General features: G+C 37.4%; 1 protein-coding gene across 1 annotated transcript in view; it reads right to left on the bottom strand.

Annotated features, from left to right (window-relative positions):
* Window positions 1–13,421: 13,421 nt before the first annotated feature.
* Antxr1 (ANTXR cell adhesion molecule 1) overlaps window positions 13,422–16,597 on the bottom strand; it is a 206,607-nt gene continuing 203,431 nt past the window's right edge. Inside the window, 1 exon segment of the mRNA XM_033764479.1 lies at window positions 13,422–16,597. This exon segment is cut by the window's right edge and continues 67 nt beyond it. Coding sequence (XP_033620370.1) covers window positions 16,502–16,597 — 96 coding nt within the window. The 3' untranslated portion in view covers window positions 13,422–16,501.

Genomic DNA, 16,597 nt, shown 5'->3' with positions numbered 1-16,597 from the left:
CTCTCTCTCTCTCTCTCTCTCTCTCTCCTCTTTCTACAGTATTTGGTATCCATCTTGCAAACTTTTGATCACATCTTTAAGAAAATAGTGGTGTTCTCAACAAATCATCATTAAGAAAATGATGGTATATATAAGTACAAAAATTGTTATATCTATTAGGTGACATTCTGTATAGTTAAGAAAATAAGAAAAATCTTTACAAAATCAGGTTAAAATGCAGAATGTTTTGATAGTTACATTATCTCAAAGGCTAGAATTAGAAAAATGCAGAAAATAGAAATACTCATTGATGCATATTATTTCATGTCTTTTTGAGAAAACCAGAAATGATATTTTCTAAGAAATAAGCAATAATGATGAAAGATGCAATTCACATACTGTATCTTTTAAAAGCCAAAGCTCACTTCCATCCCCCAGCGGATTCTAATTTTTACATTTTAAATTTCCTTTGTTCAGAAGGGATCCCATTTAAAACCACCATTTGAACAGAGTTCATAAACTAGTCATTTTTCTCTACAGGATGTTTTCATTTCAGCACAGAAGCTACAAAACAACAAGTGACTAAGGTAGTTATAAAGATATTTTGGTAGCATAATAAAAAAATTATTCAACTCTCAATAGATACTAAGAAACTTCAACATCCAGGCCAAAAAGTTACTATGGTTATTGGGGTCAGAACTATCGTGGTTCATCCATCTGACCAGATTTTATTTACTAAATGATATTGTGATAAAATCCAAAGGAGAAATCTTACTGGATCTTTCCAAAGTTGCGGAATTTTCCGAATGATTTTCTTCTGTTTGCAGAGCCTGTTCATCTTTTCAGTACTTTTTTTTTAGTTATTTGGCTTTTGTAATGTTTTCTTGAAGTTTTAATTTTTCCTTTGTTGGTTTTCTCTGGGCTCAGCCATTGTAGGTAATTTCCAGGACAATACAGCACTAGCTTGGAATGGGAGAGTAAGAGTCAAAATATTCTGCGACATACTCAGCCCAAGCCTTTCTAGCAAGTATTTTGGAGTGGTCTTAGGTGAATTTGTCCTTGTGTAATGATCTCTAATTTTGTCCTGGGATTATTAGTAAGTGAATCACCTTTTCAGATGACAAGAGGACAATGGAATATCTCTCATCTTTGTTAGTAATTTCTTCCGAAAGAAGGTTTGCATTTACTGGACTGTGGAGGTCATGTTCACCTTCCTATTTGCCCTTGGCAAGTGCCAGCCCCTCATCTGCCATGGACCTTGTAGCATTCACAGAGTGAAGGTTCCCTAGGAATTCCAGATATGTTCTTGGACAATTTGTGACCCCAGAGCAGTAGCTGTCTTCCATGAGCACTGGAACAACACCACGGCAGCAGCTGCCAACAGCATCCTCTACAACTTGCCCTGGACTGGGCCTGGGAGTCTCACTTCCTACAACAAAGCTTTCTGATCCCATGTCTAGTCCAGGACAACATGCTGCATTTGGTTTCTTGTCTTTGTTATTCTTCTTCAGTCTGCAACAGTTCTACACCTTTCTTTACCCTTCTACAGTCAGCTATTTTTCAGAATTTCCTTCATTTGATGTTAGTCTGATGTTTCTTCATGACTGGATTTTTGCTTGTCTATTTTCTGGAAGGAATATTATGGGAGTGATGTGTGTCTTTCTCGCTGCAGTTAACAAGAGTATGTTATGACCGATTTTTCATTTGCAATTACTTCCTATATTTGTTATTATAGGCTTCTATAATGGACTACCTGAAGCTGAGTATTTAACAAAGAAAAGAGGTTTATTTACCTCACAGTTCTGGAGGTTCAAGCACATGGCATCCACATCAGCTGGGCTCTGGTGAAAGCCTTGCGGCTGATGCCATCATGGCAGGAATGTGTGAGAGGGAGTGATCACATGGTAAGACAGGAAACCAGAGCACAGGCGAGGGCCAGGCTCACTCTTTCATGCTTGCTGAAGTCTCATGGGACTACTTGCTTCATTCTGAAGACAGTTCCCTTACTGACTCAAACATCTCCCACGGGGCCCCACTTCTTAAAAATTCTTTAGCACCTCCAAGAATTATCACCCTGAGGACCAGGCTTTAACATGTGAACCTGCTGGGAACACATTCAAATCATATGCAGACCGTGACACTTGCTTAAGGTGATAAATGCCAAGTTTCTCCATTATCAAGTTACCATTTTTCTACATAACTAATAAATATTTCTGGTAAGATGCTTTGAGACTATGTAAATATTCTCTTTCTCATCATACTTTTGTCTATTAATTTCAGTCATTGCTTATCATTTTCTATCATTCTTGCTTCAAGCAATCATAACCATATGGTAGTTGTCAAATGATGAGTCTAATTTTATTATTCTTCTTGAATTTATTTATGGACATTTATTTAAGGAAGATTTTTCCTATCTATTTGCCTATCTTTTTATCATCTATATGGATGCATGGATTCCTCCCACGAATTATATTTTATTACTATCATTATTTACTGTGTTTCTGAGAATTTCCCAGATGTGAGCAGTGAGAACCCTTTCCTTTTGGCTCCTTTATCCTTTTTTTACCAATTTTTTTTGGATCAATTCCTTACTTTTTGGTATATCTAGTCTTATCTTTCTAGTCTTATCTTGTATTTTGTGTGTCCCAATCCTGGCATCAATCATTTCTTCAAGGAATAGCCTTCATTTTGAAGATCTCATCTTGGTAGAGAAAACAGGAGGTAAAAGCTGTTTTTAGATATGGTAATTATCAAATACAAAACATGAATTAAGCATCTTTAACATATTTTTAGAAAAAGGTCTGGGGAAGTAGCTCAGTGCAAAGGCCTTGGGTTCAATCCCAGGACCAGAACAACAACAACAACTGCAAGAAGACAGAAAGAAAGAAAGAAAGAAAGAAAGAAAGAAAGAAAGAAAGAAAGAAAAAGTAGTGATGAAAAAATTAAAATACCAGTGATTATGAAAGACCAACAATCATATTTGAACGTAACAAAAAAAGGATTTTTATAAAGACAAAAATAAAAATTAAAAATCCAAGTGATTGAAGAGAAAATTAGAGTGATAAAGTCATAAAAAGGAAGATATATTTGAGGAGTTTATCCAGAAGGTATAACAGAGAGACAAATAGGTAAACCCCTGAAAGGTGAAGAGACCTGGAAACCAGAGTGGGAAGACTGAGCATAGGTCTGACAGGAAAGGAGAATCAGGCTGGAGATGTAGCTCAGGGGTGCCGCCTCCTGCCTTGCAAGCATAAGGTCCTGAGTTTGATCACCTGTATCCAAAAAAAAAGGAAAGGAGGAAATTAAAAAAATTATTTTAATGGATATAAATAATTATGCATATTTATAGGGCATAGTGATATTTCAACATATGTATAAAATATATCACAATCAAGTCATACCTATGTTCTCAAACATTTATCATTTGTTTGTGTTAAACATTCAAAGTCCTTTCCTTCTGAAATATACAATATTATCGTAAGTTACAGTCACTCCACTTATAACACAACACTAGAACTTATTCCTTCTCTCTGACTTGTGATAATGAAGGTTGAACCCAGAGCTTTGCACATGCTAGGCCAGCTCTCTACCACTGAGCGGTATTGTTACCCTGTACTTGTTCACTGACACAATGAGCTCTCTACCCTTCCTTTACGCCTGTCTACCCTTTCTGGTCTCTAGTAATCACTAGTCTATACCCTACATTTATGAGATCAACTCTTTCAGCTGTAGAGAAGGATTTTTTCTTTTTTTCTTTTTTTGGCAGTACTGCAGATCAAAGTCTGGGGGTTTCTACCCCTGAACATACTCCTGGACCTTGATATTTTTTAGTTTGAGGCAGGCTCTTGTCAAGTTGCCTAGGCTGGCCTCAAACTTGGCACTTCTTCTCCCAGAGCCTCACAAATAGCTAAGATTAATTTTTTTTGAGGAGATAATGATTGAGATTTTTAAAGAATCAGTGAATAGATATGCATAATTTAGATTCAGGAAACCTAACGAATTTATAGCACTGTAAAGGAATTCTTCCTTAGTTTAATTGAAGAATATTGAAAACTAGAAAAATCTTAAAAGAAACCAGAGAGTAAAGATGAATTAATATAAACTCAGCATTTAAAGTTGAATTTTCCCATAGCCAAATGGTATCCAGGGGACAATGGAATAAAATCTTCAATATTCTGAGAGAAAATAATTTAAAAACACCTAGAATTGTAGGAAGATTTTTGGAAGAAAATAGAGAAAATCTTTACAATCTTGGGGTGAGAAATAATTAAAAAAAAACCCAAGCACACAATGTATATGGGGAGAGATTAATACATTTGATTATATTTAAATACATGTATACAGTTGTAATGGTCAGAGTAGGATAACTGGCTTATCGATCACATGAGATATTTATCATTTCTTCATGCTGAGAACATTCAAAATCTTCTCTTCTAGCTATTTTGAAATATTAAATGATTGTCATAGTTATTCTACTGTGAAGCAGAACATGGAAAATTATTCCTTCTATTCAAATGTGCCCCTGTACTTGTTACCCATCCTCCCGCTCCTCTCTCCCCACCTTTTCTAGGGTCTGGTTTATCCTATACTTAGCAGAAGAATCTTAGAGAGTGAAAAGACAATTTACAGCAGTGGAGAAAATACTTGCAGCATCTGTAGCTGTGAAAAACATTAGTATTTGAAGCATAAATTCCCTTAAAAATTGGTTCTAAAAAAGATGAACAGCCCAACAGGAAAATGCGTAAAAAAGATTTTACAGATGCAATGACAAGGAGAACATAAATAACCAATAAACATTCAAAACTGTGTTGTAGATCTCATGAGAAACCAGAGAAATGTAAATTTAAACTACAACAAATTGTCAGTATATACCTACAAGATGGGCAATATTCAAAGTTTCCAAAGAAAGCCATGGATTCACAAGGCTATGCAAAAACAGAAACTCATATGTACACTGGTGCAATAACTGGAAAAAAGCAGTCATTATTGATTAATGTTAAAAGTATGTATATCTTATGACCCCGTAATTCTTCATTTTGGCATATGCTCAGCTGTTGTGTAATGTGGTAGCCACTAGCTACATGTGGTTGTTGAGTCCATGAAATGTGTCTAGACTATTGAAATATGCTGTAAATAAAAATTACCCAGTAGATCTTGAAGATGTAGCTTAAAAATTAAAATAACTCATTTTAAATTTATTTTAAAGTATTTATTGCACATTGAAATGAAAATATTTTGGATGTATTGGTTTAAATAAAATATAGCATTAAAATTAATTTCATTTTCTTATTTTTATTCTTAAAAATGTGCTTAGTATGCAATTTAAAGTGGCTGTTGTGGCTCTCTCATGTGGAGGCCCTTGCTTTTCTTTGGGCAGTGCCACTAAAGAGACATGCTTACATGTGCGCACCAGGAGGCAGACGGAAGATTACATGTAGCAGCAGTGTTCGAATTAGAAATAACTCACATGTTCAGTGAAAACAGAATGGAGAAATACATTTTGTCATATTAAGTTAGTGATAATGAATGTAATATTCACTTAGTGACAATAATATGAAATATGGCTGTTTCTTTTGACTAGTATGGTAAAGGGATGAAATAAATTGCAAAGAATACTTATAGTACAATTTCACTAATCTAAATTTCACATTAAATGCAATATCGTAATGTTTCACTTAGACCTAACATGTCCACCAATGGTCAAATTAGAACGAAAGACAAAGGAAGAAATGGATACGAAGGGGAGGAGAAGGAAGGGTGATACTTTGAAGGCACTGACAGTTCTGTTGTCAGCCAGCTGGAGAGTACAAGGCACATTAGTGCTTAGTCTCCAATTTAACTCATTAATTATTTAAAAAATATGACAGCTGGAGAATGGACGTAGGAAAATTGCTGATGCCAAGCCTGTCATTGCTGTAAATTTGCTGGTTAGTTAAAACAGCTAATGAGTTTGTGGGAACGTGGCTTCTTCCTCACTTCTACCTTGTAACTCTTCAATCGGTAAAACAGATGTGCTTCTTAATTTCATGCAGGATCTTAGACTCAGAGGAGTCTGGGAAATTCTATTTCCAGCATCCCAGCATCTCTAATTAGAAGGAATCCAACCTTTACTTGGTTGTTTCCTCTTTTCCTACCCTCTGTTAGGTTCAAAATATTATTTATATTCCTTTTTTTCTCTGCCAACTTGGAAAGGAATAGATTATATTTCTATTCCTTAGTGGTACCATAATTTTTAAAGTTGAATTTTAATAATTTTAATTATTTCAACATTACGGGCTATTGATCTCATCTTTGTAGCTAAGGCAAAGACTTTTATTATGATTAATGGCATACCAAATAGCTCCTTTCCCAATTTGTTATAGTAAAGTTTTATTTTTACATCTTTAATTAAAGTCTACTCAATTCAAATCATTTTAAAATTAAAAACATTGCTCACCAGTGCTTATTGTAAACTGCTTTTATTTTTGTTTCTACTGAGTATATCCTTCAGGGCACACAGAGAAGAAAAAGCCAGCACACTAAGGATATTTCCTGACAATCTGTGTTAGACTCTTTTTCATTACCATACCCAAAATATATGAGGTTTGAGATATTTTAAACTCACAGCGTTGGAGGCTAAAAGTCCAAACAGCCCAATGCTGGCTCTGGTAAGGGCCTCCTTGGCTGCATTGCCTCATGGCAGGTGGCATCACCTTGCCAGATAGGAAAAGCAAGGCTTAGGGGTCAGACTGTGACAGCCCAACAGGGCTCTGCTTCTTAAATTCTCAATAATGCCACACCAGTGACCAAGCTTGCAGCATAGAAACTCTCAGGGGACACACTTGAATGATAGCGCAGTTCAGACTGTTTGTAACTGATATGCTTACCTTATATGCTTATTGTGCAGATTAAGTAAAATAATAAAGATTTGAGAGATAGGGACAGTTCATGCCATACAGGGATCAGCGAATGTTGGAGAGTGGTTATATGTTGTCAGTAAAAATAACCTGCAAAGTCATTTATAAATTGTTTACAAAATTTTTCCATGTTACCAACATTTGGGTTAGATTGAGTTCTTTAGAATAGTTCTTTGGAAATTTATTGTCGAGTGAACTCTGCAAGAAGAAGACTGGCAATATTACTGCAATGGAGGCTGTGGCTGATACTACAAGGTGCTCAGGCTGCAATAAAACTTCAGAGTCGTCCCAAATGGAAGCAAGCAATGAGGTTTTTGTAGCCACTCCCATCAACTAGTCTTTGGTTTTGGGCTGTTCCAGTGGAGGCAGGATGGTGTAACCTTGGTCAAAGCAATCTTCCATCTCAGGAGGGAGTCAACTGTAGACCACAAGCAGCTGGCATTATTAGTAGCTCAGCCTTGAAGACAACCTCAGAGCAGAACTCCTCAGTATTCAACACAAACCACTTTTTTATGTTGCACAGATCCATTTGCCACCAAATCTGGGCACACCTTCTCCAGCGTTCTGGTTTGTCTCGTTTCCTGGGTGACTTTTGTGAGAAATGTTGGTAGAATGAACCACAGTTGTGGTCACATAGTTGATCTCAGAGCTGAAATGGAAACTCATCATCCCCCTTCCTGGCTACTCATTTTCCTTCTAACTCTTCGACAGCATCTCTACTGGTCTGGATGGTTTGCTTGATGGGTGACCCAGATCTTTATTCCTGAGGGGTCTGAGCCTCATTTCTAGAGCCATTAGTGTTTTTCTTGATCATTTGCTGCTTAATGTTGGACACAGGAGCCCAGAGAGACATGGTAGTGGATCGCTGGAGCTCCCATTGTGTAGAAGAGGCCCTACCTCCTTCTGATGATCAGGGGAAACAACCTCTGGCAGGTTCTCTAGCTTTTGGACACCAGTATATATATAATAAGAGCTTCCTCCCTGGGTTTGCAAGTTTTTGGTCCTGAACTGAAAGTTACACTTTTAGCTTTTATGGCTCTGAGGCCTTCATACTTGATCTATGTAACGCTACCAGCATCCTATGGTCTCCAGCCTGCAGACCATAATCCAGTAAGTTGTCCTTTGATATTTCAGCCACCATAATGGCAGAAACCAATTTCTTAACAAATCCCTTCTCAAACATCCTTATACATATAAATATGTATGTTTATATTTTCTGTCTCTCCCCATACCCTAGCACACGGGAGCTTAAGGGCCAGAGTGGGGGAGAGGAATGAATAGGTGAAGTATAGGGGATTTTTAGGCCAATGGAACTACTGTTATTTCCTCTTTTATGATATGTTGGGGTACAGGTGCATGTGTCAAACATGCATGTGCCCAATAGGCATGGGGAACAGGAAAAAAGGACTCTAATATAAACTGGACTTTACTGAATAACAATGTTTTAGCACTGATTTATCAAGGTACAGTGAATATTCTACACTAATGGAAGATGTTAATAATGGGGAGGGGTGTGAGGGGAGAAGGGTGCACAGAGAACTCTGTACTATCTCCTCAAGTTTTCTGTACACCAAACACTTAAAAAAAAGACTACTAATTAAAAGAAAAGAAAAGGAAAAATGTGAGCATCTGTTTCTGTTAGTCTATCAGAGGTAGCCACATTAGCACTAGCTGTGACTAAACTGAAGAGAAGATATGTTCAGAAGCACAGGAGAAGATCCCTCCTTGTCATAGACTGAACAAAGCCCTTTCAGAAGCTGTGAACTATCAGGACATAAGTCTACAAATAAACAGCTGCTTTGTTTATGGATGGATAATAGGTATCACCAGAGCTTGACTCACGCTTCTGGATTCTTGCTGTTTCCACAAGGAGCTATGACATAAGCATTGTGTCTCGCTGTACACATTCATGGAATGGTAGGGGATCTGGTCCTGTGACAGGACATTTGATAAACAAACAAGGCAAATTGGAGTTGATTCTTCTAGTGATTGCCAGTGCTGGCATTTTTCCTTCTTGCAGTTACCCTAAGTTTCTGGCATCTAGTTTTATCTCCCCTCCCAAGACAAAAGCAGAATGGACTTGACCTCAGCTGACAGAGAAATGTGGAAGAATGCACATGCATTGAAACATAGTCCAGTAAGTTCACAAAGTTAATGAATTTTCAGAGGATTTTTTTTCCCATATCACTCAGTGAGAGCCCATATTTTGAATATTTGCTCAAAGGCGATGTGGAAATGACTTATTTTGTTCTTGAAACAGAACATTGTTTCAGCTATAGCTTCCTTGCCAATTGTTGGTTTGCTTATTTAGAAACCCTAAAATTCTTCATTTATTTGTTTATTTACTCAGCTAATACTGATTAGCTACTATGTGACAGGCACTGAGTGCATGAAATTGCTAGTGGAGAGGCTACATTAGCAACATTTGTACTAGTGCATTACCAGATGGAGAGCAGTGGGAGGATCCTTTTTTTTTTTCTTATTCCTGCCTCAACCATAATTGACCTCCCACTTTCATTTCTTCTCTTTTCTTCCTCTTTTCTTAGAGATGAGACCTGTGTGGTTTGAAGTCTACCGTCTTTGCCACGACGTGGAACAGAGGAATCGAACAGGGTCCAGCCCAGGCAGGAGAAGCCTATTTCTGCAATTTCACAGGTGTGGGAATATTTCTGCTTCATCTTATCTATGCAGCACTCTTTGGGTTTGCACAGAAAATTTGTCTCCATAAACCCTGGCTTGGATATGCAGGTTATCACTGATTTCAAAGTTGTCCTTTTATAGCATTCACATGTGCCCTGTAAATAATGTTGAGTAAAGCAAAGCAAAAAGGTCATGAGCTCTGAAGCCTGCAAATGTAGAGTGGCTCTCACTGGGAAGTGAACATGGTTGTTCTTGTATTTTGAAGAATGTGAAGAGAGGCTATGAATACCCTTTTATGGATATGCTTTCTGTAAGGGGCTGGATGATAGGTCTCCTGTCTTATGACTTCTCTTCATTAGCAGAAAGTGAAATTTTCCTGTACAATTAGCAATCATAGAACTAACATTTCTTGTACTTTTAAAATCTTTGGCAAGAACGTGAACTACTGTTCTTTCTTTCTTTTTCTTTTTCTTTTTTTCTTTTGGTACCAGAGATCGAACTCAGGACCTTGAGCTTGCAAGGCAGGTGGTGAGAACCACTGAGCTAAATCCCTGGCCCTGAACTACTTGGATATGAAAAAGAAAATGACTTTTATGAATTATATCCATTTTAATGTTTATAAGAAACTCCCAACTGAAGGTGACAGCTGAAGTACTGAAAATGCATCATCATTTGAACATTTTTTAAATAGAACTGTGCTTAGAATTCTTTGGTGAAAGACAAAATTTTGTTAACTGCAGCTGTTGCTGTATAAATTCCCTGTGAAACGACACTTAAAAGCAAATTAAAAGAAATGCTTTACAGTTTTGAACTCCAAAAATTAAAATAAAACTTCCTGATTTAAGTAGAAAAATCGATATAGCTTAGTGACCATTTGAACACTGAGGGAAAAGGACAGGAAGCAGAAATTACATCTAGAAGAAGTATAAGGCTTGTAAGGTATTTTAGATACAACCAACTTCAGGATGTGGGTGGTTGGTTCCAGTGAACACAATACAACTCTAGTTAGAATAAAAGCCATCTGTTTGGCATATGACAACTCTATTCCCTAATAGCTTTTTTCCCCTATACATACGCTTTTTATCTATTTCTCCTGCCTAATTGTTTTCTTTTTCCATTAAGTTTGTTGGTACATTTAAGGCAAACAATACAGTTACATTTATCATTGGTTAGTCCAGAAAGAATGACTGCTAACAAGGAATCAACCAATAACAAATACTGGCAGGCTTGTGGGGAGAAAGGAACCCGTCTTCATTGTTGGTGGGAGTGCAGATCAGTGCAACCTTTGTGGAAATCAACATGGAGATAACATACCACAGCAATATATGTGCACCCATATATATAATGGTACAGTTTGTAATAGCTAAAACTTGGAAACAGCCCAATTACCCATCAACTGGAAACTGTATAAAGAAGATGTGTATGACAAGCCACGGATATAGCTTAATGGTTTCACTGTGTGCCTCACAAGGGCAAGGACCCGAGTTTGATCCCTGGTACCCCCCCAAAAGTGTATTTGCATGTGTGTTTAAAAAAATGTAATACTACTCAGCCTTGAAGAATGAGAAACTAGAGACATTTATAGCTAAATAGATGCCCATTGAGGCCATACTTTTAAGTGAAATAAATAGGACACACATGTAAATACTGAAGTTTCTCTGGTATGAAAAACTAAAAGTGTAAATAAGGATCAAAATGTGTAATTGATAATGTGAAATAGGAAGAAAAGGTGGAGGGGAAGTGGGAGGGGTAAGGGAAAGGAAAAAAGGGAAAAGAAAAAAATATGAGGAAAGGAAAAAATGGAAACAAAGTCTTTGTAAATAGGGAAGGGTAGAGGGGGTGAAGGGAGGGCAGGGTTATGGGGAAAAAATAAGAACCAAGATGTGTCATGTAAAGGTACAAGATCTCAATGATGAATGTAACTTTGTTGCACACCTAAAAATTACCAATAAACTTAATGGAAAAATATATCAAATGGTTAGTTGTTGTGACATTGACCTTGTTCACAATGTGTGTATGTGGAGGTAGTGTTATTCTGATTATTTGACACCAAAGTGATACGTGAAGCACAAATTTATCTGAAGAAGTTGAGATTTAGTGAATGAACAACTGTGACTATCAAGTCTTTGCTTAGTGTCAGCAGCTGACAAGTGATCTCAGTCCTGTCGTGGTTGATTCTTCCATTTATTCAAATGAATGCATCAGAGTGCTACCCAGGGTGTTTGAAGCAACTTCCCTAGTAATTTGATTGGTCATGCAAGTGACATGCAGAATTAGAAATTCTGTTTACCACACAGAAAGCAGTTTTCTACTTCTAGTATTTTTCTGGTTTTGTTTATTACACTTAGATATAGCTGGAGTTTATTCTGGCGTAAGTAGTAAGGTAGGGCTCTGGCTTTCTTCTTTCCCCTTAAATTGTTAGCCAATTATCTAAAAATTATGCATTAAAGATGTAATTAAAATGTGTTCAAAGCTATTAAAGTATTAATAAAATGTGGCAAAGTTTTCAGTATAGCTTTCTGTTTAGATAGTTTATTCTAATTAAGATGAATTCAAGGCCTAATGAGGACTTCTAAAAAATAAATTCAAGCAGGGGATAGTGGTACATGCTTGTAATTCCAGGACTCTGGGAACCTGAGGCAGGAGAATTGTGAATTTGAGTCCATCCTTGGCAACTTAGCAATTTAGTGAGACTGTCTCAAAAATAATAATAAAAAAGATGGGCTGAGGTTGTAACTTGGTGCAAAGGCCATGGGTTCAACCTTTTCTATTCTTGCACCCGCCAGTATTCAAGACTAGCAAGGGACTTTTGTACCTATAAAAATTTAAATTGGGGCACCGAATTGAAGCTACTAAGAGGAATAAAGTTACTTGCATGAGAAATACAGAAACAGAAATATTTTGAGATGTACATAGGCAAAGGAGCACTTATGACAGCATTATCTACATGCTGCCTTGTTTCTCGGCAGACTTTGTGAATAGAATCACAATCATCTTTTTGCTTTGGCAGACAAACACAATCCTAAATAATATAGTGCAATTTTTTTTGTTGTTTCTCTGTCTTCACTTTTTATTTTATTTAGCAAGGGTCATTTTTTAAATTTGAAAAGCATTATTAGAAATAAGGAATATTTTGAATGGTGAGAACTAAAGAAGAAATTAATCAAGACAGTAAAGTGTTTAGTGGAGGGGATAAAAATAATTAGAGAAATGTAACATTGTACTGAGTGATAGCTATTTTATTATGGCCTGGATATTAAGTGCTTGAATAGCCTGCACTTTGCTTTTAATAACAAACACACAAATAACCAGTAAAAGAGTTGATTTTAGACATTTATTATTATTATTATTTTTTAAAGCAACTTCCAGGGTTTGTCATTGTACAGGTTCAGCCCAGTCTCTTATAGCATGGTACAGTGATAACTGATTTTTTTATAGCAATGACTCAGAGGCACTGAAGATCCATAACTGAATTATAACAGAAAAATAAAGAGTTAGAAGAGTTTAATGTTAAGTGCATTTAAAAATCATATTCTAATTCTTTTAAATTGGTTATCCAAGTATGATAATATAGCTGAGCTCAGATAACTAGAAAAGGTTCCATTCCCACCTGGTGTGCATTAACAGGTTTTTACTGCATATATCTTTATATAGTTTGCAAACTAATTCAACCCATTTTACACAACATTGTTTTTTTTTTTTATTGAGTTGGCATTGGGCTGAAACTGTTGTTTATTTTCTCATAATTATTATTTTTTTCTAGTTCTTTGATGGATTCCCCCCATCTGATGCCATGTTTGCCATTTAGTTTACATATGATATTTCAAGATTATCTCCGCTTGTTTTAATGAAATTTATAGTGAGATTACTTATCAAGACTATCAATTAATTTGTCCACCAGCTCTGTTTTTTTTTTTTACCTTGGTAAAAGAGAGACCTCATGTCTCACTGAAGTGTATACCATACTCCAGGCAAGAAACTGTGAGCTGGTTGTCAACAGAGGGGACTACATTTCCTAGCAAGGTTCTTATTAATGCTGTGCAAATAAGGGTCTCGTCATTTTGGTAACTATTTGTACATTTATAAAGGCAATACAGCCACGGGAAAAATCAACAAGCACAGCTTGGTAGAATAACTGCCATGAAATATCATTGGCTTTATAATAATTTACTACAACTGTTCTTTTTATTCACACTGGATAGGAAATGCTTCCATCTAACACATGGAATACGAATATATACAACAAAAATTTGGTGTCTATAAAAAAAGAAAGACTTCATAAGGACAATAACACAAGAGTTGAAAAAAATAATTGTGTGCAGTTTCCTTATCACAATAATATGTCTTCTCTCTTTTACAGGGAATGACACAAAATGGATGAATTTTTGTAAACCAGTTAAAGAATTCTCCTGCCTGTAACAACAGCCTACTGTGAAAATGCACTGTATTACCTGTTCATACAGTGCATAGAGATTTCTCCTTAACTGTTATTCTGAATGACTATAAACAAAGCTGTGGGTTGGTTTTAAAGACAAACCCTGCTAATTCTTTTCAAAATCATCTTATGTTTGCAATTCTCTATTCCCTCAGAACACCCTGCCACATAACCTCATGGAAACTGCACAGGGCTTCTGAGCGATGTGCTTTGAAATCTTGAATGTGCCTTCTCATCTGATGCTGCCATCTTGGTGCTCATTAATATCAGCATCATGGCTTCAACCTTCTGGTAGTCACACAAGTTATGTGGCAATGGGGTGAGTGGACTGTTTCGTACTGCCAGCAGTCAAAACAGTTGTCATGGGCTCAATGTCTCCACGGTGCGAGCCTGGGAAACCCATTCTAAGGAATGGTTTTCTGGGGCCCAGCAATTTCACCGCAGGTGGCTGAGACATGCTGGTCCCTGCTTCATGAGGGACTATCCTAAAGAAGTAGCCTAAGTATTCTAAAAATAGACACGCAGCAGAGTTGGATGGGGGAGAGGGAGGCCGCTTCTATAAATTCTGAAAATCATCTCTGATGTTTTAGCTTTGTGAGAAGGCTAAGAGGTTCTCAGGCAGTGGCAGCCATGTGAGAAAGGGAGGGCCTGAGGTACACTTGGGGAACTGTCAGTCTGGCGTTGGCCTTGCAGATCCAATGCCTATGGCCCTTCACAAAGGCACTGTCCTAGGTTTAGTCTCCTCTGACTCTCCTTTTTATGTTGGTGGGCTTCTTCATCCCCTATGCAGTTCTTATGTATGTTAGCTTTCTAGGCTTCACTTCTCTCAATTCTGACTGGTGAGTAGCAGGTCTTTAGACTCATGATTTGCGAGGATTATTGAAGAAATCATTGAGTGGGAAATTACACTGGAATTGATTAGCAGTGTTGTCTGCATGGGCATAGGAATTCGTGATAATGGAATACATGCCACATACCCTAATGTTTCTGTTCTAAGGAAGATAAGAGAATGATGCCAGATTGATTGACTCTTGTGGGATCTTTGGAGGCGAGAGTCCAAAGCACTAAGCTTATAACTATTTTATATTCTTGTTTCAGAAAATATTTAAGAATTTGAAGGATTTATGATAGAAGTTTTGGGCCTGTGGAAAACTGAAGGAGGAGATCATTTTGAGTAGGCTGGTATAGGAATCCTTTGACAATGACCTCTGTTCATACCCATGGGTGATAAAGCCCAATGGTTTAGCAAGTTATTACTGGGATTTCTGATTAAATAGATTAAAAAAACCTTAAAGGAATGGGGTAAGTCTCCAGCATGGTGAGGATTTCAGGCAGAGCCTTTCTACGTTACACATCTGATGTATTTCCCCTTGCTTAACAGCTGATATTATTTGTAAGTATATTGAAAAACCTAGGAGAAATATATTTGCATCTATACACACATGCCTTTTTTTTGGAAGTTAATCAAATAAAAACACCTGGAGATATTTTCCTCATTATGTCCGGACCACCATCTCTTTGTTCTATCTAGACATTTCTGGTGTACACCTTTACCAAGAAAGAAAGAAAAAAATCAGTGATATCATGTGGTAACTGTTAATAATGCTATTTTGGGAAGATCAGTTCATACTTGTATCTGGAAAACAGGATCAGTCACTTTTCCATGTCTCAAGTGATTTACATCAAAGCCAAATCTTGATTTTTAACACGAATCATTTATAGTGCTGTTCTTTGACAATGTTACTGTCTGTTGATTTAGGGGACCGTGTCTGGCCAAAGCCACCTCCTCCAGCTGCAGATGGCTAGTGGATTTTAGAAGCTGTCTGATGCTCCCATCAATACTTCCCTGTCAATGCACACAGCTGTTTCACTTACACATCAACTTGGCAACATACCTTACCCATCAGTAAACACCTGCTCCCTTCCTCACTTGGAAACTGGAAGAATTTGAAAGGAAAACGAGGCATACACTTTTGTACATCCTCAAATCCCAGAAGAACATCCTTTTGAATACCGGTCTGATTTGAGTTTCTTGACATCCTGGGTTTCCAAGTTTTCCCAAGTTGTAGACGAAGGTTTCTCCCTTCCTGAGGGGTGCACGGTGGGGAGGATTCCTCTGTTTCTGGGCCAAGAGTCCAGGGTCAAGTCCGTGGAGGTGTAGCGGAGGAGGGAAGGCAGCATTTAGAAACTGAGCAATGTCACTTCTTACTCTCAGAGAAATTATTTTCTTCCTGGTCTCCATGAGACATAATCCTGTTGAGAGCATCTTGGCAATTTCATCATCTCTGTAACTTTATAGAGGTGATGGCTGGTTGGCTATAAATGTGACTGTAGTTGCCTCATTATTTGTTTTCAGGCAATTAAGGATTTTCGGTTTCTTTCCGCTGATCACAATGTCAGTGTATTGGTGTTGCCAACCAATTTTTAAAGTATGTGAATGTCAGCGGGCTTAATCACCACTCATCCTCTCTAGCTGGAAAGACTTGTTCTAACAGCTCAGAGGAGCCTCCTCCTCCAAGTTTCTGAGCTGACCCAGAGCACAAACAGGGCTCTAGACAGAAGGCCTGGGAGGAGGTCGAGAGGGGGGCGGTGCCCTGTTGGGAGGTGGAGCCTGAGGAGGAGGGGGAAGGTTGGAGAGGGGGGATGG

This window comes from Fukomys damarensis, unplaced genomic scaffold (genome assembly GCF_012274545.1).
Source record: "Fukomys damarensis isolate Sample0158 unplaced genomic scaffold, DMR_v1.0_HiC HiC_scaffold_2, whole genome shotgun sequence".
In the NCBI taxonomy this organism is placed as follows: domain Eukaryota; kingdom Metazoa; phylum Chordata; class Mammalia; order Rodentia; family Bathyergidae; genus Fukomys; species Fukomys damarensis.
Note: the sequence above shows the minus strand (reverse complement) of the source record. Positions and strands in the feature narration are given on the sequence as shown.